Raw genomic sequence first — 27,535 nt, 5'->3', positions numbered from 1 at the left:
ACTTTTGATTACAGCACTGTTTACACCATCGTCTGCTAAGTTATTCTTCAGCGGTGGAATTATTAGTGCTGTGTGTTAAATAATGTTATATGTTATTATAATCACTAAGAACTTTGATGATGCTAATAAAAAAAACATAAAAGTTTGTTGGATGTCAAATTGAAAGAAAGTGCAGTAGTAATATGTTGACGCATTACCGTTAATTGCATTTAAACAGTTCCGTCAATTGAGTCAGAGATGTTTGGATGAGAGTAAGATTTAGTTACGACTTAGTAATTAAGTGACAATCAGTAATACAACGGTAAACAGACAAAACAACTAAATACAAACGTTTAAGAAACATCCTGTTGTCACAACTTTTTTTTTAAATATCTCATAAAGTAATTTATTTTATTAAATCCTTTCAGTGCCACGCTCTTCTGATTGTCTGCATTAGGTTTAAACCACCAATAAATTGATGGTTTTGTTTTGGTTTAAAGTTGTAAACATGTTGTTCAGGAAACAATATTGAATTCATTATGAAACAAGCTAAGTACTACGGTAAGTAGTTGCTGCATCTTTATTAAAATCAACTATCTACAATGTTAGTGTATTTGAAAAAAGCAAAACAAGTTCTTAAAAACCGCATATACTTTCTTAAGCAAGTATAAAAAAAACCACTAAATTCAAATTATACATAAAAGGCACATACGAGTTTCGGTATAGTACATCATTCTTGTTCGTGTTCTTTTTTTTGTCTTTTATGGGTTCGTCCCACTTTTATTTCAGTTTGCAGTACAAATTATTTAAATATATACAAGTTCACTATAATAAGGCATATAATATGTAATATATTCTCTTGTATTATTAAAATTAAAAACAAAGGTCATGTTCTGCATTTTTTCTTGTTCGTTCGTGTTCTTCATGTAGTATGAGGGGGGAATATTCGGTGACCTCAAGGTGGTGACCCCTAAACTTGGATCATTCTGCTTAGAGTGTGCATACACCGATTGGATGGCAATTAGAAGACCCCCTTTGGGATACCCCTATTAAGGGGTTACTTTCCTCCAAAACGAGGGGAATACAGCCAACCCCTACCCAGGGAATTACACCTATAAAAAGACGGGGAACTTAGTTGATTCAACTCGTATTATTGGGGCTATCTACATATTCAGTAACAACATTTCATACATTATGCCTGTAGTGTTTATGTTGAAATCGGCAGCAAAGATACCCGAGTTCTCGATGAACACTCTGTGTTGACGTCATCAGAATCAATGGATGCAGGATCATGTAACACAACATGAAATAAACATGTGAGTTATAGAGGAGATTTTTAAACTTATGAGCAGTTGGGCTCAGCTCGGGGCCTATCTGTAAATCATACTGAATAAGTATAAATGCTAGTGTTGTTGGTAAGTAGCAAATAGAGAATGAGACAGCCAGTAGTAAGATGGCAACGCGCAGGCGACGGCGCGAAGCGATGTTGCTATTGTGTCTTCCGTGGAAGCTTCCCATTGCAATTGTGCGCTCGCTTCTTACCAAAGCGCACGACATCTTGACGTGGACAACTGCGATAACAACCAGTGGTATGATGTATGTAAAACAGCCTCTTATTATTTCATAACATTTAGCGAACGTTGAATCTAGAGCCAATCCACCACATATTGTCACATCATTGAATTCTTCGATTAAAAAGGGTAGTCCTATAATTGATGATGTAATCAAAGAACATACCAGAATGACACAAAAATGGCGCGAAATAAACGTTTGACCACGCGAGGTCATTATGACCACGCAGTAATTATCAACACTGATCAGCACAAGCATACTGATAACCATACACTGTGACACAATCTCCAGGAAATTATACATTCTGCACACGACACTCTCTTCGATGACAAAGTTTGGAAAAACTTCACGAGAAATGAAGCATACGGACAAACATAAGATAATGGTGATTCCAACTGCAATACTATGAGGCGCGACTGACGTTCGTTTTCTTTTCGATAGTCTGATCATCACAAACACGTGGAGAATGTTTAAAATGGTGCCAAAGACAGCTAAAGTGAGCAACATAATGTCGGTAGGTTCATGTACTTTGAAATCTGTTTCATTCCATAGGAAGCTTGAACTTATATCCTGCAATGATAAACAAAATAAATAGCCATAATTTTTACAAACAAATAATTTAAGAGTTGATGAGAAATTGAGATAGCTGTGGGTTCGACTGCTTTATTAAGATTGGTTATAGGACTATTCTCAACTAAAACATAATAGAAACGCTTACAAAAAAAAATTGAAATATAAAATTATAAAAATGTTTTTTTAAAGATCAATATTATTTCAACGCATCCAACAGAAGTAACTCGCCAATACAGAATGGTACCCACCTAGATAAACTAGTCAATTTTAATCTCAGTTAGTGGAGTACATAGACACCAGTAGTGAGATACAACTTTGGCACTATGATCAGGAAACAAAATAAAAATATAATATATACTTACATCGTAGTCTTCCATGACTCTCATATAAAACACTGTGGGCCTACAGTTATAGTTTAAACAGCTAGCAGTAATCAATGTCGTCGTCGTATCAGTTGAGAATCAAATAATGGCCCTTTTAACAGTTTGTAAAAGTAGGTCTTTGATCTTGTTTATTATGCAGATTTTCTAGGAATTTGAATAGAATATTCGATACCATTCAATCCGCTACGAGTAGTATCATCCAGTAACAAGTTCTTTTTGTTATTTGAACAAAACTATCGTGCAACACTTTTATCGTTTGTATACCTCTTTCCAAGCTATTGTCCACTATGAACTGCTATTTTAAACTAATGTGTTTTATGCATGTGAACTTATAATCTTAGCTTTATATTGAAGAATAGTTATATGCAAATTGCATTCATCATCGGATATAGCCTGCGGTAGTTTATTTTATCTCAAGATCACATGCACCTATAGATTTAACAAATGTATAGATGTATGCAAGACCTCTACCCGTACACATAAACAATATATACTGTTTCCGGGATTTATTTTATTATGAATACGAATAATTTGTAAATCAATCCAAGTAACATGTATTCCTTACATTTACTGCTTTGGCCTAAATAACAATAACATTAGCGTGCGTTTAAATGGAAAAAAAAATATTTTTCCAAGCTCTTCATGAGGACGATCAAAGCATATTGATCGAAACGTCGAGAAACTCAACAGTTCTTTTCAGAACTAATATATATATACGTGGTATACCGCAAACTTTATATCAACATTTGATTTCGCCATGAAAACCTTCAAACAATATAATTCAGATGTTCGTATAAAAGGAAAATACATATATGAGTTCTAATATCTAAATAAAATGGACAAACTAAAGTGACATTCATCTTCAATTGATTGTAGAACATAATTTGCATGTTCTTTCATTTCTATTAATATGATCTGTATGTAATACGACCATGTGTGCCAAAATATTCTTTTTACCAATATTAAATCTAGGCTAGAACCAATTATTCAACATGTATAATTTGCTGCATAGACAGTTTGTATATAAATAAAGTAGAAATGTCTAAGTAATCTGTCTCAAAAGTAAAATATTTATTGCACTAGTACTTCCGATCATAGGTCATCATCATCAGCTATTCTAGTACACTATTAGTAGGTTTGTTCTCGAAGGCTATGCCAACGGCCGCCTTTACTCTTGTGCAGAACTCGGTAGGTTATGAACGGTCGCCGTTACTCTAATTGCACAGCACTTGAAGATGTTGTCTGCACACGTAACAGTGCAGCATACGTGTTGTGAATAAAACAAAGAATAGTATTTGTGGTTGCCAACCTCTTTTTTTTTCATGTTCAATAATTGATGTAATGATGAATAAGCGCTAGGCCTAATGCCTTATGCGACGTGCAACAAATTGTCATCTTACTGTTTAAGTAGGTCACATCGTAGTTAGGTTTCTGTTAGTTGCAAGAAACCGATACAATGATAGCCCAATTCTTCTTAATGAGAATTACTAAGTGAAGCTTAAATATAACAATTATGTGTAAATGAAACACTAATAAAACACACTATAAAATGACGTAATTTGTACTTTATAATACTTAGGTATTCTCGGGTGGGACTTCAGATCACTAGCCTGGCGTTTCATACCTCTAGACGATCGAGCTAGGGGTTAGATTCTAGCCCAAGTAAGTAGCGGGTACTGCACTCCACAGTAGTTTTACAATACAATATTACAATACTAATATTTTTGGTCGGATGTTTTGCCCTACTCTGACGTCATTTGTACTTAGGTATTCTCGGGTGGGACTTCAGATCACTAGCCTGGCGTTTCATACCTCTAGACCATCGAGCTCGCTGATGGCTAGGGGTTAGATTCTAGCCCAAGTAAGTAGCGGGTACTGCACTCCACAGTAGTTTTACAATACAATATTACAATACTAATATTTTTGGTCGGATGTTTTGCCCTACTCTGACGTCATTTGTACTTAGGTATTCTCGGGTGGGACTTCAGATCACTAGCCTGGCGTTTCATACCTCTAGACCATCGAGCTCGCTGATGGCTAGGGGTTAGATTCTAGCCCAAGTAAGTAGCGGGTACTGCACTCCACAGTAGTTTTACAATACAATATTACAATACTAATATTTTTGGTCGGATGTTTTGCCCTACTCTGACGTCATTTGTACTTAGGTATTCTCGGGTGGGACTTCAGATCACTAGCCTGGCGTTTCATACCTCTAGACCATCGAGCTCGCTGATGGCTAGGGGTTAGATTCTAGCCCAAGTAAGTAGCGGGTACTGCACTCCACAGTAGTTTTACAATACAATATTACAATACTAATATTTTTGCTGCAATATTGAGTGGTTTTATCGGTTTGATTGTTTTATATTTGTACGTATCATGTGATTTTGATATTAAAAATGATGTTTATAATATTTTATTGTCAGTGATTGTGTAAATACTATAGAAGGTTAAATGTTATTAAACTTGCCTGTGAAAGTGTCCCATTATCGCCACACCATAAATAAAGCTAAAACTATTTTACAAACTAATAATGTTTATCGCAGAACATTATTGCACAATGCATGATGGGAAGGGTTCGGGGGAAAACGACGTCACGACGCGTACGTACAAATAACAAATCACGTACGTACGCGTCGTGACCTTAGATACCAAACCCTTCCCACCATGCGTCGCGCACGCTATTTGCGATAAACCTTATGCACGTGGTGGATTCAAACACATACATTTTATAAAACACATTTAAATTACAAATCTTTTTCTCTCATGTATCTCTTGTGGCCGCAAGCTTTGGATAATGTGCTTTAAAATTGTTATTCCGATCATGGAATTTACAGTATGTACAATTTTAAACACGTGGGCCTATGTCTTGAACGACGATTAGTTCGGTTTGGAAAAAAACACGTGATTTGATTATATTGTCCTAGAGTGAAGTCATGTGTGTTTTTTCTTTGATTTGATACTGGATTAAGCCTGGCTACCTTTCTAAAACCAATTAGTTTTTGATTCTGGTAATAATTCCAAAACGTGTATCAATTAGGCCGCAACGTCTACCACAAAGTCGGACTTTTCTACCGAAATGTATTTTACGATTTAGTACAAATTTCATTATAGATTTTATTACGTAACTTTGAAATATAACTGATGATAACGTTTACTCGTGATAATTGAGAGATTACAATTAATGGCAATTGTACGGACGTCGTGATTCAAGTTATATTTAGGGCCCCAAGAGGTAACCGATTAATTAAGCTCTTAAATATCACGTAAAGACTTCGTGCTTATGAATTAGGATCAAGGTTTTTTTATTTTATAATGTTTAACTACAGTCCTTAGATGAAAACATGGCAACCCCGGAGGACACGTCCACCCCCATTGCGTGGGGATTCCCCAAGAGGTTGCCAGAAAATTGTTTAATTAATTTGTAAATTGAGCTTCCTACTAAATGTAACAATATCATTTCCGGACTGTTTAGGTTGTTTCTACCGCATCTTAAGCATATTTCAAGTAAATATACACAAGAAATTGGAGGTAAAATGGATATCATAGCAGAAAACGTGAGATTAACAAATACATTATAGGTATAAAAATGTATACAAATAGTAAGAATGTTTTAAAATGAATAGGTAAACAATTGACGTAGATTTTTGGCAGGATATCCCAAAATACCATTCACATAGGTTTAGGTTTAGATTTCCGTTGGGGTCCTGAAAACATGTATGTATAAGCACCCGATTCTGTGGCTGTCACGAGACTCGTGTTGAAAACTGTTGCCAGTCTACCAGATACATATCTGAGTATGTATAAGGTTTCGTTTCGTCGATGGTGTTTAATAATAACTGATATGTTTAGTGGGTTTCCATTCTCTTAAGCTGGTTCCCACTTTGACGAATTTTTATTCGCCTGAAACGGCAGCGTTCACTAATGCGCATGCGTATTCACAACTCATGAATGTTCGATTCAAGCGAATATTATATTCTTTTTTGTTGTTGCTGTAATCGGTTTTTGTTTTCTTCCTGTTTACTTCTTGTTTTTGGTTGTTATTTACAATTTAAATTATTTGTATTCTGTAGTATTTCTTGTTTTCTAATGACTATTAATTTTGTTTAGAAGAAATAACCACGTCAGTGGCTATCAGCAGTGTGTTCTGTTATCATCTGAGAAGAACGTGCGATTCATTTTTATATCTTACTTAATATACTGTATTCATAGTTTTTTAAATATCATAATTTGACATGGAATATAAAGACAATATCATCTTGTCTTGCCCTTAACCAACTCGTCCATGTAAATCAACCCGCCAGATTTTATTCAGATAAATGTCCCTTCTCGATAAAATCTTAGCTATTAATATACTGACTTTATTCAGTAATATTGTTGTGCCAAAAGCGACGTATTCTTGTATTGACCTTTGACGTTGTACTTGTCATTCTAATGATGTCGTGTATAGGCTCTTTTCGATTACATAACACATCACACAAACATGAACAACTCGCGCACGTTAATAATGTAAAGGCATCTGGCAGAATTTTCTTTTATAATCCCCCCACTCCTCCTCCTCCCGCCAACTGTTTATTTAAAATTCTGCGATTGTAAGAATTACAGAGCGAATATATTCTTGTTTATTTTTTGCGTAGTTTTGGCATCGAAAAGTAATTTGATGGAAATATGAATACGCATGCGCATAGTCCAACGATCCAGCCAAATTAGCCTAGCGCGCACACGTCGTACAAAGACGCATACGTACAAAAAAAAGAAAGTAAAGTAGGTGAATATTTGGACATTATTGCTCAGAATTATTTAAATGTCATTTTTTATTTTCATTACTTATTATAATTAGCTTTTTTTAAATCAATTGATGAAAATACTCACCAGACAATTGATATTAATTGTTCATAAAAAAATAACAGGTTTTATTGCTGTCACATCTTTCAATTCGCTTTAATGTTTACGCTTCGAGTAATAAGTATCCAACTTAGCTTTCACCTCGGGTAAAGGTTGCATTTTATATGTGTTTATTGTATCTCATTATGATAATAATATAATATGAGACAATTGATAACTTTATATCACTTTTTTTTATATCACAATTTTTTTAGAAACAGCGTTCATTTTATATAATGTATATTGATCCGCTGAGATTTCGTTCTTTTTTTGATCATCTTTTCAGTCCGGACCGCTTAAAGCACATGGAATTTGTTAGAAATACCTCCTCTATGATGGAACTGACTTTGCAGGCACTGGATATAGGGGTTTTGTTTTTATTGATAATGTAAAACCTACGCCAATTTAGGTTGCTATAAATTGCAGTCACGGAGTGTTTGGCGGAAGGAATCTCCTGCAACTGCTATGTTTATTAAATTAGGCTATATTGTAATACCTGCACGTTGTATCCATCAAATCGAAAACAGCTAAGTCGACAAGTTAACTTTAAAGATAAAATACACTAATTATTATCCGTTTATATTTAAGTTTAAATCGTATAAAATAATCTATTAAAGGTTTCTGGATATATCCATGGAAATCGTATTTAAATTATGCTCACCTTATCATCTTAACCGCTAATCGTCGCAAAACAAAGTTTGATGTACCGAAATGTGGTAGTGATATGCCCAAATATGGTAGTGATATGACATCATGTCCATAATGGGCACATCACATTTTTTTGTCACAAAAAGTTTGATAGTGTATAGACAGTCTCACATGGCTGTACGTTTTTGAACAAGCATGTGTATAGGTCCGCATGTGAAAAGTTCTGTTTCCTTGTTTTTGTTTGCCATTCATGTGATTATAGTGATTCTATGTATCTTTAACATGTTAATCGTTGTTCACGTACCACGCACTTTAATTTAAAGCGGGGATTGTCTTGGATTATGTGACTATAAAATAATGTCTTTGAGTCAATAATTCAACACACAAGCAATTGTTGTTTTAAATAAACGTTCAATCAAACAATTTAAATTTATATTTATTTCTATTTATTCACGAAGGTTTAATACTTAGCACACAGCAAGGCTATCAGACAATACACAGCCTATAATTAGTAAGTTGTCATATGTATTTCCACACAACAGAATAAGATATAAATCAACCTGGAACAATACTATAAGTTATAAAATATTTATGTCATCTACCTTTATTACCAGCAGAGTTGTTGAAACAAATAAACGTGATTAATGAAAGTAAGGTAATTACAAATTAAAATGATATAATAAGGTGACAGAGCGTCACTCATACTTTTTTTTTTTTTTTTTGCTAATTTACGTAATTATATACTGTATATTATTTTTTCAACACAGAGATTTCGATATATAAAATTTAATTGAAATTGAATAAGGAAACAGAGCTTGGATTGTTCTTACAAGGAATCGCAAGTCTTCCCAACTAGTTTGTACTCTAACATCGCTTGTATCCATTATGCAAGATACCCATTGACTCGTCCTTCACATGGGACATATAGACGTTTCCTCAATTTCGTAAGAACGATAAACACTTAATTATAAAAAATAACTTTATTAAATATATATATTCTAAAATATTGATCTCTAAACTAATCTGTTAATTATAAAATAGCAACAAACTGAATTATTATGTTTGAAAAAATAAAATATCTGAGAAAGTAAAATGAATACAATATTTATATTAACTTCACTCATGCAGTAGCGAGAATATATATACATAATGCCTGCAATATTTTAGGGTTAATCAGACGAGGTCAGAAAATGTATACCGTACTAAGTAATGTGCGTGTGTGTTTTGTGTGTCATTTTTCACGACATTTTCACTTTGCGACTTCACATATCAACATCACAATTATCAATTATTTATACATGTACCACAAAATGTTGTTATTTTTACAATAGTTTTACTTCCGTTCTATAATTATACATCAAACTTAATTTAATTCGTTTGGTTTAACTGTAAATTGAAGTTTGGTTCTTACCAGTGTCCCTTCAAATAGTTTTTGCTTGTTCGACTTGTTACTTTCTATGTTCTTGAGGCGGAAGAAACTGTTGTGCCTCGGAAGAGCGTGCGCGTTCGCTCAGTTCACCTGGCCTACTACGCCAAATGAAATTGAAACACTTTTTCGAAGGCTTTAATTTACAGTGTATTTCTAATTTATCTTTGTATCTTCATTAAATATGGTTCAAACTACCGATACTCGGACAGGTTCTCATCCTCACATTTATTGTTCGTAATTATTATTTACTTTTTTGTTGTTACTTATGACAGAAACATTTGACACGACATTAATAATACATTCTCACGTTCGCTATAGGTTATATTATACGGTATATAGTGTACGTTGAAAGTTTTTAAGCTGGGTTCCCACTAGGACGCAACGCAATTAGGGCGCAACGCAATTAGGACGCTAGGCAATTAGGACGACGCTGAGCAATTAGGATCCAACGCAATAGGGCGCAACGCAATTAGCAACGCTAGGTAATTACGACGTTTAGCGCAACGCAAGTGAGTATACAAAGCGACAGTTCAATCATCCATGACGCCTTGTGATTGGTCAAATTATTCATTCCGTGCGCTACGTTCTTGCTTTGCGTCCAAGTGGGAACCCAACTTTAGCAGGCCATATAATACTGATATTAACATGAAAATAATAATCATTGTGTATAGCAGACAGTTAACAATCTGGTGTAGCAAACAACGCTACTTTCCACGCTAATCTATCATTATATATCATCTCTTGCCCATGCCAGGTGTAGGCCTAAAAAGGGTGTTTTCGCAGGAGGAGCGCGTAAACGTTAATTTTAACGGAGACGTCAACATTCTACTCATTTGCATAACGCGCAGATCGATTTGTTTACAAAGTGTTGAAATAGCGTTAACGTTTACGTGTTCCTGCTGCGGAAACTCCCTAATATTACCTACACAGGCCTACAGATTATAATAACAATTACATTATTTGAATAAAAGCAGGTCAGTCAATCTTTTTATTTCTGTCATCGCAAATCAGTCAATCTATGTCTGTCTGTCTGTCTGTCTACCAGTCTGTCTGCCAGTCTGTCACTACATGCTCTTTTCTGACTATTCTGATTAGGTCTATATACAATTCTTAGTCATACCAGGAAGTCATTATGTTCTTTATATTAAAGTCATAAGTTCTTCATCTATGAACTTCTAATTTTACTTTACCTTGACGTCAGCACATACTTTTTTTAATATAATAGGATAACTTAAACCATTGTTGCTGGTTCGTGTTTGTTTACAGAAACATCCGTTAACTTGACTCTTTCAACAAGAGTTCCTGGCGTCAGAGTTCGCTTTCCAAGTGTTCTACCGGTTTCAGACGTAAGTGTAGCACCTGTACCGGCGGCATTTACATGTCTATCATTAAGCATGTCGTGGAATCTGCAGTGAACAAAGCTACGAGCGAACCTCCTGTATGAACGGTTGGTGGCGAATAGAACAATAGGATGTACGCATGCGTAGCAAAGAACAAACACATCTTTAAACTTTGCCAAGCACGAACAAACTTTTTCGATCTTTGGATGATCCATCGAAAATTGGTACAATACACTGTGGAGAGTGTTGGGGAAGTAACAGACAGCGAAGAGAATAGTGATGGCTAGAACAGAGATTCCAAGTCGACTTCGTGCGGCCAGCTGACTTTTATAGTTCGTAACACTTTTAACGGTTTCATTTGTTCGGCTTTGAAATAAAATGAATGCCATTGTTGAATATAAATATGCTATGACGATTACCGGTAAAAGATATGTAACGCATGCTCGACTGATTTCATAACATTTGGCAAAAGTTGAATGATAATCAAGAAATACACAATTTTTATCCATAATATCAGCTTCGATAATGACTGGTACCGTGAACAGAAAAGAAGCAAACACAATGATTGCCATAACCATATATCGGTTTCGAGCGATGAAACTTTTTTCTCGAATCATTGTCTTGACAATGCAGTATCTGTCCACGCTCAAGGCCGCTAACGTGTACACCATGACGGACTGGAACATGAACTCAATTGAACTGAGACATTTGCAGATGGTTGAGTTGGTGATACTACTGTTAGGAGTCACATAGCGAACGATATAACACAACAACAAGAAAATCACTGAGCTAACAGAACAGGCATTTACAAAAAAGTAACGGTAACTGTTAGTGTTCGGGTTGTGTATGGCCATGTAGCGGTGCTGCACGATTACAAACATATTCAGAAATATCCCAAATGCAGCAAATGCTACAATAACATAATCTCCGGGGTGTTTATTCTCTGTAATTTCGAAATCATCGGGATCAAAAAATGAAAAGTAGTTGTAGTCGGTATCATTCTGAAAAATAAGAAATATAAAATCTTACGTTACGAAACCCATTCAAATTTAAAATTAACATAATGAATTGCCGAAAGTGGACGTTTTCCAAACAATCTTTTTCATTTTTCGGTTTTACTTGAAATGTATTTACAGTGCATTGGGAATCTGCTTATGCGCAATGCAACATATTACCTTTACCAAGAGAGCTATGCGATCCATTTTGTTTATTTGTTTGTTACTTGGTAAAATAGACTTCGGTTTGTTTTTGTTTTTGCACGATAACGTAACGTAACGTAACATAAAACGTTTGTACTGGATTTGCCAAGTTGGTTTGTAAACGATATTGTAAACTAATTTAGAAAAACAGGTGCTAGAAAAGTAATCAAATGAAATTATAAAAACAACATTTGCAATGATAAGTACGTGCATAAGACATAAACTTAAAAATGAAAATATATGGATTTTAAAGTACTGCCACATTAAAGTATAAACGGTGAAAAATAAGCAATTACTTTATCCTGCTTAAGGCAATGTGAACACAAGCTTAGCTTTTAGCAACAGAATATTCTGTAATTGCTGTCAGTTTGGAGTGCTATTGATATTTAAATGATGTCGTGTGAATGAATACTAACGGTATCGGAAAAAGGTCACAAATTGAAAGCCTTTTAAAATGTATTATTTAAAAACTTGTGAATGACATCTTAACATATAAGATTGATATATATTTTAAATGTTTTACAAAAAACAGCTTGTAAAATGCAGAAGAAATGTAAGCTTTTATCATACGGTACCAAGATGCTTTGGAATTGTTTTTGCGACGACTGTGTGTCGTCATCACCTGGACGATGTGACCAGAATCGACGAATTTGCGACGACGACGAGCAACAGACGGAGTTTCGACTTAATATTAGTAAAAAGTTAAATATTTTAGCACATATGGCGTTTCATACGTATACTAATTGAGCTTGCATTTCAGACCTTTCAGACAAGCATCGAAAAGCCTTAAAATAACTACAGACTTGGGGCAAGTCTACGACTTGACATGCAAAATTGCCAAACCAACGCAACGCGCATAATACATTCCCATGACGTCATAAGGTCCTAATCTTGGTAGTCGCGAATCAAAAGCTTTTAATTCACTTTCTTCTGAAATAATTTAAGAATATGAAGTGGAAAACATTTGTTGTAACAATATTCATTAGTATATCGACAAAACATTAGGAATAATACCATTTTGTATCATGTAATGTGTTATTGGAATCGATTGATAGCGACTACTTAAACTTGAAGTTGATTCTAACACGTATTATCGATTTAGGCAGCAATAGCACGCGATAGACGAGAAAAGAAATCATTTGGAAGATTTCTGTTCCTAAATCGTTTGCTTTATATTCATCTGTGAATGACAGTCGCATCCATCAAATAAATGCACTTACGGTGTACACAATGAAAGTTGTTATTCAGTCACAATGTATAAAAAGTCAGTCAGTCAGTCAGTGCATGCAATGCAGTTTTATTATATAAGGTATAGGCTAGGCCTACTATTACTGTAATTTCTTGAAAATATTGTACCGATTATAATGTGCGAATTGAAGCAATATACCATGTTATATAACATATGACAACTTTAAAAAGCCCAGTGTTCAAACAAACACAAAAGCATGTCACATCACAAACATCACTACTTTATGATAGCACTAACATAAAATGATTACCTTTGTTTTAACCCAATAGACCAATACACACATGTTCAAAGAAACGCGATGCCGAAACATTATAACGTATATCCATAACATATCGGAAAATCTGGTCGTAACATGAGACGAGTTATCGATAGATATCGATTTTAGTTTATCGATTTTAGTGGCATGTATACACCGTATACATCATACATACTTGCCATAATTTACATAGCCTGTTTTTACAGGCTCAGAAACGTGCCTTATGCGTGTATTTACGTCTTTTTGCAATGCGACAAAGTGCGCAACCAACCAGAACGCGCAGGAATGCTCGATAATTAAATATTTTAATATCGTTTTTACCCATCGATTGATTATTGATTGGAATAAATATAATCATCAATAGTTTACAGTAAAGTAAAGTAGACGAACGTGACACAAAAAGCCCGGATGACATGACACCAAAATAATGATGAAATTAGACCTAGGCCTATGTGAAGTAATGTTTGTAAATACTTTGTTTTATTTGTCAGTCTCATAACATAACATAACATGAGTCCGACAATGCCCAGCTGCATGTATGAATTTATAGGCCGTGTGTATTTACTCCGACCAGGGAGATGTAAAACTGTAATATTTACGCTTCACGAGAAATATAACCCTAACACATATCGACACATATCAGTGGAATTTCCTTTTCACATCACTAGGGCTGGTATCTGTCACAGTTTGTCTTTGTATATGAAGGACACGTTACATGAAAACAGCATACGTGAAAGCATTACAGTAAACCTACAACCCCCGTACGTCGTTGATGAGGCGAGTACGTTTTCTAATGAAGCGATTCGGAGGTAATTTCTGATCATCTGTCTCTCTCAAGACTTTGCATACATACAAATATATAGTTTACCTTTAAACTAAACAGTGAACTAATTCAATTACTGGCAACAAACTCATTTAGAGTAAGTAGTATCTCTAAAGCTACATCTAATCGATATTAAATCTATTTTTTTACTTTATCATTCGTGTGTGGATATTATAAGCGTGCATCTCCCATGTGTTCATATTATTTATATTTCCTTGAATAAAAAGTTACAACGTGAACCTCAACGCAACTTCATATTAACTTAATAATATATCTATCGACTATTATTCCACGGTGTTCCCTTACAGCAAAAAGATAAACATTAATATCGTTCGTTGTTGAGAGTAAAATCGTAATTATACTAATAAAACTTGGTTCCCAATAGGACGCAAGACGTAAGTGAAACGCAATTAACTTGACCAATCACGACGTGATGGATGATTATAGTACGCGCGCACGTGCGTCTTTTTTGTTGATCAAGGACGATTCTGTATTGGAATTAATTAATTTTATTCCAGTTTATGACTTACATTGCATACTAAATCATTCATAAGCTATGACTATAACATTCCCATTTTAACAATCACTGTAGAACGGAAAGATTCGCTGTAATAGGCTATATTCTATTTATTAACATTGATCAATTAATATTGAAATCTCATGTGTATACTTTAATATTGCACATCTGCAGAATCAATAAGAATTAACCCTGCCTCTTGTGAGTAACCCGCATATCCTGATATTGCAGTACGTTTACTAGCAGTCTTTTATCTAGCGTTTCAATGGATCATTCAACAAAATCTTTTATAATGGCCACGTTCGTTTCGTTCACTTAATTGTTTTTTTACCTAAAGCCTTCCGGATAAAATTTGTTTTCATTTAGCATTTACTTATTAATTTCCATAATGAAACTAATTTTTTAACTGGGCATACGTTGGAAGAATGCGTAAAGCTCTGTCTACACTATCAAACTTTATGTGACAAAAAATGTGATGTGCCCATATATGGACATGATGATGTCACACTTTTTTTTTGTCAAACTAGTTTGATAGTGTAGACAGAGCTTAAGATTAGACCCTCATTTGGAGCAACGCGCATAACGCAAGTGAGTCGACATCACAAGTAACAGTTTGGCCCTGCTCTATCGCGTCCTGATTGGTAAAATTGAGCATGTGCCGCCGTATGAAGCGTATACATTACATTTTTGCGTATACATTACGTGTTTACGTATATGTTACGTGTTTACGTATAGGCCTATGTTACGTTTTTTCGTATACGTTACGTTTTGCGTATACGATACGTTTTTTCGTATTCTTTACGTTTTTGTTAAAGTGATTATTACAGAGGCAAGGTTACATTAAGTTCTAACATTTTTTTTTTAAAGATGTAAGGGGAAACTTAATATTTATAAATGAAAATATTTATATATTTAAAAAGATAACACAATCATAAAAAAAAGAAAATTGTTTATTTATCAAAATGATTATGTTTTGAAATGAAATAAAGGTGAGTGAACCTCACAAAAGAGAAAAAAAAAGTTCTAACATCGCCCAGGTTATGCTACATTTTTGGTTTTCGATCATGATATTACGTTAATGTGACAGGACAAAACCTCCTCCTCTAGATATAGAATCTAGAACAAATCCGCCTCGTAAAGTATAGGCATACCAACATCAATAAAATGATATTTTAGATAAATAATACGAAATCCACGAACTCTGTATAAAGAGACGAACACACACATTGTCTCTCTATTTAAAGTTTACAACTTGCATAATGTTATCTGAAATTATTCACTAAATCTTCTGGTATAATAGTATCGGTATTGTTCGTATTATTGATATATTTTACCGCACACACATCCCAAAGCAAACATGACGCACCAATTACGGGACCAGCTGGAAACAGGCTTGGGATGGCGCTGTTGTAAATAAAAGCCTGTCTACACTGTAATACTGTGTGATTTGTGTTCCTCGTTAGAGACAGGTCCCGGATGTGACCAGGCATCTTCAATGGGATTGTTGAGCAATCATTGGAATGAAATGAATGCATGATATGAATTATGATAAAATCATTACGTGTTTTCAAGTGGTAATGCTAGAATGAGCAGAGCCAGGGCTTCTCCACCCAACATGTAAATCACGTGTCGCGTTGAAAAATTAAACTGATTGCCGCGAATAATCTTCACCTAAAGCGTGGTTCCCACTAGAACGTAACGCAGCGACGTATTGACGCAACGGTGTTGTATTGCGTAATCACAAGTGAGAACCGACGTCGCAACAGTGCTGCAAACATCACAGGTTTGATTTCACGCAGGCGGGGGCAAACACAATTATTAGAAGGGAATTTGCTTGCGTTGCGTGGATTGCGTTACGTTGCGTCACTAGTGGGAACCAAGCTTAACTCTAAAACTCCTTTTTATGGCGTAAGTTTCGATGTCCGTGGCTACTGCGTCTCAAAGATTATACGTCACCTCGGAAACCTATACGCATGCGCGCGAAAGCCCAGCTCACCAATACTGTGCACTTAGATTCCGAAGAGTGAAAACATTGAAGATAGATAAGTCAGATTCCTTCAGTTTGCTTATAAGAAAAAAAAAACTTTTTTAGTGTTTATTATTAAAGTCAAAAGTGACAGTCAGTGAATGTCAACTTTCTTTTTAAGACCTATCTTAATTTAGGAGAATAGTATATGACATTCTTAACCCAGTTTCTCTAGAATAAAAATTGGTACTAAAAATCAAAATGTCTTCAGGTGATCATTAAAATAATATAAATAAAACGTTTCCATTATATTTGTTATAGATAACATTTTACTTATAAAAACAATTAAGTGACATATCCTTGGAGATTTTGACGTCAAAGGTAAATATATTGTTCTTTTTTTATTCAAAAAGAAACTTTTCACATACGGATCTACACTGCTTGCTAAAAAAAATATGTGATGTGCCCATGGACATGATGATGTTCATCACTACCATATTTGGGCATATCACTACCATATTTAGGCACATCACACTCTTTTTGTCAAACTAGTTTGATAGTGTAGACAGATAGATTAGACTCTCAATTGGAAGCAACGCAATGGCGCACGCATAACGCAAGTGAGTCGACATCACAAGTAGACCGACTAGGCGTATAATAATTTATAATTCAAAATTTCTGCCAAATTTAAAAAACAAACACAGATATACGTATATAAGTATGTAAGGAAAGACCAACTGCAAACAATTTCAAAATTAAATTAAATAATTGCCACGAAGATTATTCATATGTGAAACCTATAAATTAACCTTATTTATTACGTACGCATTGACGTGACGACACAAAAACATATCAACATTTCAATTACTAATTTATAATGCGGTATTATTATTATTTCCAATCAATTTTTATTTTGTCGATTAAGTAATATATTGTAACTAAAATTTATTTTATGACAGCGACATTGTTCGTTGGCGTGACCGTTCATACACACGTTCTAACATGACTTACGTGCTTAGCATGTCAATAGGCCCCGAAGCATCAGTACTCACATGTAAATTGGATGTGGCTTTGTGTAAAGAATATGGTATCATCGATAAGATGGTTGAGGTCTATTTAAATTGTGGATTATGAATACTGTATTTCGTTAAATAATTCCACACTATCCCCAGTTAGGCAAAGTTTTCTCTCTTTTACTTTTCTTTCTTTCTTTCTTTTTTCGTTCTATCTTTTTGTCTTTCTTTCTTTCTTTCTTTCTCATTTTCTTTCTTTCTTTTTTCTTTCTTTTTTTCTGTCTTTCTTTCTTTCCTTTTCTTCATTTCCTCCTTTCTTTCTTCCTTTCTTTCTTTCTTTCTCTCTTTCTCTCTTTCCTTCTTTCTATCTTTTTGTCTTTCTATCTTTTTGTCTTTCTTTCTTTCTTCCTTTCTTTCTATCTTTCTTTCTTTTTTTCTTCCTCTATTTCTTTCTTTCTTTCTTCGCACTTTATTAATGTTTAATGTCTTTCTAATGAGTGAAGACGGTAAGGTAGTGGGCGTTGATTTACAACCGCTGCGCCACATTACGGAAGAATGTTATAAATCATGCGATGATTGTTATCTAAAGCTGTTTACGTTCGCTTGTACCCAATGTTACCTAATTCGTTCCAGGACCACAAACTCACATAACCATCATTCTCTGCGGCTTTCTAAAATATATTCTTTATAAATCTTTCTTATAACATTCATCTCTTATTATTATTATTCATCGACGTATTGACGCAAAGTGTGTAATCACAAGTGGGAACCGACGATGCAAACATCGAAGGTTTGATTTCACGCAGGCGGGGGAAAACACAATTATAAGAAGGGCATTTTTTACGTTGCGTGGGTTGCGTTACGTTGCGTCGGTAGTGGGAACCAAGCTTAAGTAAGTCGGATCGTTGTGATTAGTCAAATCATTTGCGTTGCGCCAGGAAGCAAGCTTTTTTAAAATTATTATTGAGTTAATAACGTTTGATTTTGGTAGTCATACTTTCCCGGCCCGTGGGAATAATAACATATCCATTTCTTCTTTTTAAATTTATCTTCAGAATGAAAAATGAGAATGTCATAACAACTAATAAAATGACCTTGTCTCCATAGCAATATAATTTAAATTCATCTTTTGGAAAGTTGTCTATATGCGTCATGAACATTATTATTATTTAAATTCGAAACAATTAGGCCTATTCACAAATCAAAATTATCGGAAATAAAAATGTGTTGATGGAAGGAAACATCCAAACAGAGGAAACACTTAGTGTTTAGAAAAAAAAAGTATGAAAATAAATAATGCCACAGAATCATTGACAGTAACTAAAGTTTAACTAAACACAATGTAATCGTAACACTGCAAGGTTCAAAACCGTGACAGACACGTTGGTAATATGACGTCACTGTTTTGACAATAATCGAGCATTGTCATAAGTTTGCGGTACACCACGTATGTACTGCGAACCTAATACTGTCATAGAAACAATAATAGACCTAACTTGTGGGTCTCAAACTGGTGGAGCGTCCGTCGTATTCTCTCCACGCGGCCCTGTATAAGCTACACGCGGCCCTGGATAAGCTACACGCGGCCCTGTATAAGCTACACGCGGCCCTGGATAAGCTACACGCGGCCCTGGATAAGCTACACGCGGCCCTATTTTTGTCAGACAATATTTTACTACATAAATTTACATAAATTATAAAGCAAACTTTATAGAATGTGTATGAGCTGTCGCTTAGTGGGCTTCCTCTCTGTGGACGGCTGGGAAAAAATCATAATCAATATCTAAAACTCGGTGACGGGACGTTTTGCCGAACGCCACTTTTCCGACAGACTATTCACCGAAAATGTCCGAGTACCTAAAACTCGTACGTACTTGTAACGAACAATGTCAATACCAGAATATTTCCAACATCGATGCATAGTATACTATAATGTTGTCTCGTGTTTTGATTGGCTGAGACATCTGCGATTGAATCACTCTGGTAAAACAATCAATTCCAATGATAGCATTAAGGAATGCGTACCTGACTTTAAGCTGGTGTTATCATAAATTAGAATCTAACTAGAACAAAATTACCAAAAGTGTCTCACTATTTTTGGAGAGCCAGATACTGCATCTTTTTTATACTCATTTTTCATCATCTTCCGGCGACAAATTGATGGACTTGCCAAACTTGTTCAATGTCTAAAATAATACTGTACTTATTGATTGGATTAAAGGGATACAATAGTATTGCTTCAATCACACTTGGACGTAACGTAACGAAGTAGGCACAACGTGACGACGTAGGTACAACGCAACGACGTAGGCACAGCGCAACGACGTAGGCACAGCGCAACGACGTAGGCACAACGCAACGACGTAGGAACAACGCAACGACGTAGACACAACGTAACGACGTAGGCGCAACGTAACGACGTAGGCACAACGCGAAGTGAGAGATCCCAATACAATGAGGGGTGGGTGATCCATTGATTGGTCACGACCCGATTCGTACGTGCGATCCGCATACGTTGTTGCATCAGTGGGAACCAAACTGTGTGATCATAATCATTATTACGTAAGATATGTTGATAACGATGATAATGATGAAGAATATCTGATAAGAAAGTGACTCAATGTAGGACAATGCTGTTCGTTTTGTTGCAATGATTAAACAAGACATTCATTCTAGATATACGAGGCATATTAATAAACACTACAGAAATGATCTATATTTTCAATATTCGTTTCTTTTTATTGACCAAATATTGAATATTGGAACATGAGTTTACGATGTGTATGTAACCAGTGACGTTTCTTACGGGGCCTCGTTGTCTGCTCTGTAATAGGACATGTCTCATAATTCAGGTTATATAGCCCAAGAATAGTACAAAATAAACCTACCGACACTAATTACTTTTATACTTAGTACTATTTTATCTGCCAATAACCAAAGGGTTCATTTGAAAAACAAAGGCATATATTTTCTGATCTGGGTTCGAATAAACGGTTAATACTTGCAAATTTATGTCATGTGAACGCAATGTAGGCCAGTGCTCTGCCGAACACTATGTTCATTTTAAATCAATATGCAGATATAGTTAAAATACAAAGGCGGATATTTTACTATCTGGGTTCGAATAAACGGTTAATACTTACAAATTTATGTCATGTGAACGCAATGTAGGGCATTGCTGCTCTATGACGAAATGTTCATTTTAAATCAATATGCAGATATAGCTAAAATACAAAGGCGGATATTTTACTATCTGGGTTCGAATAAACGGTTAATACTTACAAATTTATGTCATGTAAACGCAATGTAGGCCAGTGCTCTGCCGAACACTATGTTCATTTTAAATCAATATGCAGATATAGCTAAAATACAAAGGCGGATATTTTACTATCTGGGTTCGAATAAACGGTTAATACTTACAAATGTATGTCATGTGAACGCAATGTAGGGCATTGCTGCTCTATGACGAAATGTTCATTTTAAATCAATATGCAGATATAGCTAAAATACAAAGGCGGATATTTTACTATCTGGGTTCGAATAAACGGTTAATACTTACAAATTTATGTCATGTAAACGCAATGTAGGCCAGTGCTCTGCCGAACACTATGTTCATTTTAAATCAATATGCAGATATAGCTAAAATACAAAGGCGGATATTTTACTATCTGGGTTCGAATAAACGGTTAATACTTACAAATTTATGTCATGTGAACGCAATGTAGGGCATTGCTCTATGACGAAATGTTCATTTTAAATCAACATGCAGATATAGCTAAAATACAAAGGCGGATATTTTACTATCTGGGTTCGAATAAACGGTTAATACTTACAAATTTATGTCATGTGAACGCAATGTAGGGCATTGCTCTATGACGAAATGTTCATTTTAAATCAACATGCAGATATAGCTAAAATACAAAGGCGGATATTTTACTATCTAGGTTCGAATAAACGGTTAATACTTAGAAATTTATGCCATGTGAATGCAATCTAGGGCAGTGCTCTGGCGAACACTATGATCATTTTAAATCAATATGCAGATACAGTATAGCTAAAATACACAGCTGGTTTGGCTATGTCTATTGAATTTAAGTTTAAACGGCTTGCATGTATTATTAAGGTACTGGTATCTTTTCTGCAATTTTCAAATTTTACAAATCTGGCATGTTTGTAATGATCTGCTTATTGTTACATGATGACAAAGCACATTCAGTTTAACTGTGATCATCAGTGGAAATAATTAATACATCACGATACAGTTCATTTGAGGCTGTCACTAGATAGATATTAACTGACTATTGGCAGTCATCTAGATATCGTGTTTATGTTAAATACTACATTTTATCTCTGTATCTGGTGGGAGATGCTAATAATACATTTACATTATGCATTGTCATTACATATACGAACTTCTTGATAAGGTTAACATGAATTATAATAATTCATAATTCAACATTTATTAGTTTCTATCAATGGTAAAACAATACAATAAAAAAGAATGATAATTTATAATGAGAAAATACAAAAAATACCATTAGGCTAATAGAGGATCTTGCAAGAAGAGAATACTTGTCACGCAAGACCCATAAACAAAATAAAAAAATACATTAAAGGTATATACAGTAATACACATTGAGACGGAAATATAGTTCATTTTATTCACACAAAGCAATACCGGTATTCAAATGCATGATAGGCATAATAGTTTAGCCGAGTGTCCGGAGAGACTAAATCAGCCCAAACAGCTATAACACTCGTTCCACCAGAAAAAAAAACTTTTTACGAATATTTAACGCATTAAGACGAAATTTGTGGAACGCGTTATATACATATTATTAACATTATTAACCTAGACTCGATATCTTGATTACTGTCAATAGTCAGTTAAGGTCTACCTAGTGACAGCTATACACAATCGGATATCAATCACCGTGCCTATTTTGTAAATTTTAATTATTTAAGCACATTCAGTGTTCTTTCAGAAATCAAGGATCACAAGGCAATCTGAATGTAGGAACAAAAGTTTGTTATTATTTGGGCTGCATTTCAAACAATCGCATGTCTATAGGCCTTTGCAGGATATTCGTCTAATAATACTAATTATTTGTTGGTTGAAAGTTATTACTATTGCTTCCATTACCGTTCTAGGAATTCTAAAAATAGAATAAATACTATTATTATTCCGAGGTTATGTGTATCATCTGTCTATGTAAATTGAAAACAGTTGGCATCATGTGTGTTCACTGGACCTATTTACATTATTCATATTTGTTAGAAAAGAGATTTTTTTAGATTATATTGTGTGTTCATCCCGGACACACATGGTGTTTATTATGTTGGCTGCAGGTGTATATTATAAACCTCTTATTAGAAATGAACCTGACAGACATCCTAGTGGGAATTGGATGTCATTAACATGCAACATGGTATAATAATGTTACGGAGCGATATAATGTAATTTATTGTTGACATACATTCTAGGAATTGTTGCAACTTAGTTGTTTACTCAGTAAGTCTGTGTCATGGGCATAAGTAAGCATTCGCTACTTTGGCGGTGACGAACCAAACCGGTAAATAAAAAGTATGGAAGGCCTATCATATTTATTTCTATTTAAAATGCAGTTAACATTTTCTTATTGTCTCAACATTCAACAATTTAATAAAAATACAATATACATTACAAGGTGCATCATCATCAGATTGTAAATGATAAATGTAATTGTACTATTTTAAGGGTCTTTCAACCCTGCTAATATTGGACGTCAATGTTTCGTTTTCACGCGGCTACGCGTACATCGATTGGCGCATATAGCCGCGTGGAACGTCGTGAAAACGAAACATAGACGAAATAAAGCATAAAGGGTCTTTCACACGGTTCCGGTCCGTGTGAAAGACCCTTTATACTGGCGCAACAAACCCTATCTTATAAAAGGTGACGTAATTCGTCTATACCGTTAAACAATTTTTAAGATTATAATCTCAAATTCTGTATATTCAAAACAAGAATATCATTATACACTATCTAGTTACAGAACCACATAGAATTATGCTCCGCAATATGCGCAATTTAAAACAAGTAGAATATAATACATCTTGTTTGGGATTATTTCAATTTCAATTTTATATTAAAAATATTCATGGAACTAGAATTTTCCCTCTCCAGCTCAATATTCCGAGGATAATTATTTGTTGTTTATAACAACGCTGTAATCACAATTCATTTTTATGTTATTATATTGCTTCAAAGTAGAGAAACATAAACATCTAAATCTGAATTGTCTCGACCGTTTTATGTAAACTCGTGCGGAGGATTATATTAAGATATTTCAAGCTGTAAACACGTTCTTGTAATACTTATTTACGTTTTTTTCAATGTAAAAGGAAGTAAATTGTTTGCTCAATGGATTTGCCTAATATGGTTATAATGTCAATTCGACAGTCAGTACTGAAACATTAACTAATATCTTCTAGTTAAATAAAAATAAGGAAAACGTCAGATATAGACAACGTGTCTCTTAGAACAGAAATTAATATAGAAAAAGATTACAATACAATGAAGTGTTGATGTAGAAGTAGGATAGTTGTTAACATTTACAATCACTTTACTAATAACGAGAGAAGAGGACACTCTCGAATAGCCTACCACATGCACACATTGGTAGCTTAGGACAATATTAAAACTGTCTTGAAAAAAATTCATTTGGATTCTATTATTATAGGAGAATTTTCTTGTTGATCAAATCGATCGAAAAGTACTAAAAATGGTTTTGACGTTTCGAGTTGACGTATTGACCAGACTGTAACTAAGATCAACTGAATGTTTGCGAAACGTTGTTGTAAGTACCATTTTCGATCGATTGGATCAACAAAGAAAAATTCTTCCCTATGAAACCTGTCGTTTAGTTTTTTTAATCATTTTACGTAGGTGTAGCATATCACAACAACACTCGCTTGTTATAAGTTGCCTTTTCCTATAACATACACCTAGTCCTCGCGTTTACCACGAGTATTACACGCGTAATTGTAATTTCCCTTTTCCCTGATTTTTAGTGACCACTGTTTGTGTACACAAATCGACGCGTTATGAACTAATCAAATTAATGTGACTACTACTGCTGCTGCTAATATCATAAAGTACGCGGTAAGTGCATACTTAATGAAGTATAACGGTAATATGCATCACATACCGTAAAGTATACGCTACGCATAACATTGTATTTGTGATTTAAGTAGGCCTAATGATTATTATTAATTTTTAGTTTTAGACTCTACAGCTCACTGTCGGTCGGTCGGTCGGTCGGCCATGTATATGGCCTTGTTAAACAAGTGAGTTTACAGTATGCGAAACAAGATCAGTAACAATAAATATTATACTTGCCATGTTTTGTCTTTTAGTAGTCCTGTCTTCCAAGTGTGTTCGTGTTTACTTCCACTGGTTTACCACTAGTGTAGTTCGCAGCTTTCCACGTGCGCTCGTGTTTCACTTGTATACCCCTAAGAACTAAGTTCTGCTTTCCACGTGCGTTCGTGGTTACTTCCACTGATATACGTACCACAGTAAGTAGGCTACTAGTGTGGTCTGCTTTCCACGTGCGTTCGTGTTTCACTTGTATACCCCTAAGAACTAAGTTCTGCTTTCCACGTGCGTTCGTGGTTACTTCCACTGATATACGTACCACAGTAAGTACTAGTGTGGTCTGCTTTCCACGTGCGTTCGTGTTTACTTCCACTGATATACGTACCACAGTAAGTACTAGTGTGGTCTGCTTTCCACGTGCGTTCGTGTTTACTTCCACTGATATACGTACCACAGTAAGTACTAGTGTGGTCTGCTTTCCACGTGCGTTCGTGTTTACTTCCAATATGATACACAGAACATGTAAGCTGTTCACACAAAGTGTAGCCTTTTTTATCCTCCCATCTTACGTCACAGCCAATCGAAGCCGGTTACATTATTTTGGTTGTAAGATTTTTTTTCCCATTCTAATTGACCAATGAAAAGCAAGCTTGCTAACATTGTTGGTAACTGCAATACTTTCCATTTCCTGCTGTGGGAAGGACGAACACACTGTGATCTTGTCAACAAATACCTGAAATTAACTCAAAGCTCTCTAAAAAATTCCAACTTCACATACGTCATTTCTGTCTGTTGTTACCAAATAATCAACTTTTATGACATTTGTTGTTGAACACCACGGTTTTAATTGGTGTGTCGTGCACAGCAATTTCTGTACATTTGCTGTTTTGTAGGGCTGATATGGTCAGGCGCCCCCAGTCTATTCAATAACTAGATCATTTTAGAACCTTTATAAATTATACAACAGATTGTTACAACGAAAATATTTGTTATGCTAATAATCAAAATCAATTTTCGAGAAACGAACAATATCGAGCCTACGCACACTTTACATACATTAATATTGTATAAAAATACAGTACATAGCAATTTTATTGATGCTCGTATATTTACTGTGCTCTTTCACTGGAATCTGAGCAAATTTACTTTATATATTTTTATCTGTATTTGTTCTATTATTGAATATGCAAATGGTTATTAATTAAATGATGAGGAGAGATGTATCTCGTGTGTTAGTCGTCCTCAGGCTCATGCAGGGCAATCATGCTCACTACACTGTGTGTGATACCTCGATTAAGCCCACGTGTTTCTATCCTCTGTACAAGCCATGCTAAAGCTTGGTTCCCATTAAGCGTGGTTCCCACTAGCGACGTACCGTAACGCAACGCAACGACGTATTGACGCAAAGTGCTGTATTGCGTAATCACATGGGAACCGACGACGCAACAGTAATGCAAATATCGCAGGCGGGGGCAAACACAATTATTGGAAGGGAATTTTCTTACGTTGCGTAGGTTGCGTTACGTTGCGTCGCTAGTGGGAACCACGCTTAAAAAGCAAGGACGTAACGCAACGCAAGCGTGTTGACCAATGACAAGCGAGTTCGAATAATCCAAATTATTGTTCATTATTATTACGACATATCTCGATACCCGACCAGGTATAAGGTTTTGTGATTTCCAGGGGCTTATTCACCTATTTAAAAACAAGGCCAACAGCCATTAAGTCGCGTGCTACAATGCATAGTGATACCGGACCGACAGACAGACCGACCGACATAGTGAACTATAGAGTCGCGTCCACGCGACTAAAAACACCATTTTTCATTCTTGAAAACTAAAATACCGTACTATCTCTGCAGCCATGCATTACTCTGCGCTGATTATAACCAGTAGTATTTGTGATTTAGATGGCGCTAATGCAATTACATTTCACTTCAAGATGTATGGTTTCTCATCATCAGAGGAAGATTCTACCTAACACACTGTTTGCACAAATCAAACAGTGTAGCGTGTTGACCACGAATGACTAACAATGTGGTACGGTAGAATAATAATCTTCTAATGTCCTAACAAAAATAACAGTGTGTTAACCGCGAATACCATCTTCCTCACTACACCTGCACAAACTCATTTGCATAACAACGCACGGCATACATAACTACGATGAGACATAAATTCTCTTCTAAACACGTAACGAATAAAATTAATTAAATTCTTTTAATATTTGTACAATTCATAAAACAATTCATCTATGGTAATGTTAAAATGTTAACTATCCAGATGCGACTTTCAAAGTTGTTGGTGTTACCTTTGAAGTTGGTCTAGACATCGGCATTATCTTTACA

The 27,535-nt window shown here is 35.0% G+C and overlaps 2 protein-coding genes across 4 annotated transcripts in view; both read right to left on the bottom strand.

Annotated features, from left to right (window-relative positions):
- The window catches only part of LOC144854164 (serine/threonine-protein kinase RIO1-like), a 107,916-nt gene extending 80,872 nt beyond the window's left edge, over nt 1–27,044 (bottom strand). The window contains exon 1 of the mRNA XM_078712060.1: nt 27,035–27,044. The gene's annotated coding sequence lies outside the window, so the exon portion shown is untranslated. The remainder of the gene's footprint in view (nt 1–27,034) is intronic.
- Nucleotides 556–27,535, bottom strand: LOC144854170 (gastrin-releasing peptide receptor-like). Of its 3 annotated transcripts, none has more exons than XR_013614522.1 (4): nt 27,499–27,535; nt 10,656–11,806; nt 2,487–2,651; nt 556–2,121 (listed from the first exon to the last, which is right to left on the bottom strand). XR_013614522.1 is itself a non-coding variant. In XM_078712066.1 (2 exons), exons 1-2 carry the CDS (start codon nt 27,523–27,525, stop codon nt 10,697–10,699), a joined length of 1,137 nt encoding a protein of 378 aa, XP_078568192.1. In that variant the 5' UTR covers nt 27,526–27,535; the 3' UTR covers nt 8,460–10,696. The 3 variants fall into 3 exon arrangements, 1 of the variants encoding a protein (XP_078568192.1); XR_013614523.1 differs by lacking the exon at nt 27,499–27,535 and adding an exon at nt 25,210–25,691; XM_078712066.1 differs by lacking the exons at nt 556–2,121; nt 2,487–2,651 and having other exon boundaries at nt 8,460–11,806.

The sequence above is a fragment of the Antedon bifida genome, chromosome 10 (genome assembly GCF_963402885.1).
Source record: "Antedon bifida chromosome 10, ecAntBifi1.1, whole genome shotgun sequence".
Taxonomy (NCBI): Eukaryota; Metazoa; Echinodermata; class Crinoidea; order Comatulida; family Antedonidae; genus Antedon; species Antedon bifida.
Note: the sequence above shows the minus strand (reverse complement) of the source record. Positions and strands in the feature narration are given on the sequence as shown.

Bases quoted from the DNA above. Each gene is read 5' to 3' on its own strand.
- LOC144854170 (XM_078712066.1), bottom strand. From the start codon at position 27,525: ATGCCGATGTCTAGACCAACTTCAAAG. The intron at 11,807-27,498 runs GTAACACCAACA...CTTATTTTTCAG, and splicing joins TGTCTAGACCAACTTCAAAG to AATGATACCGACTACAACTA.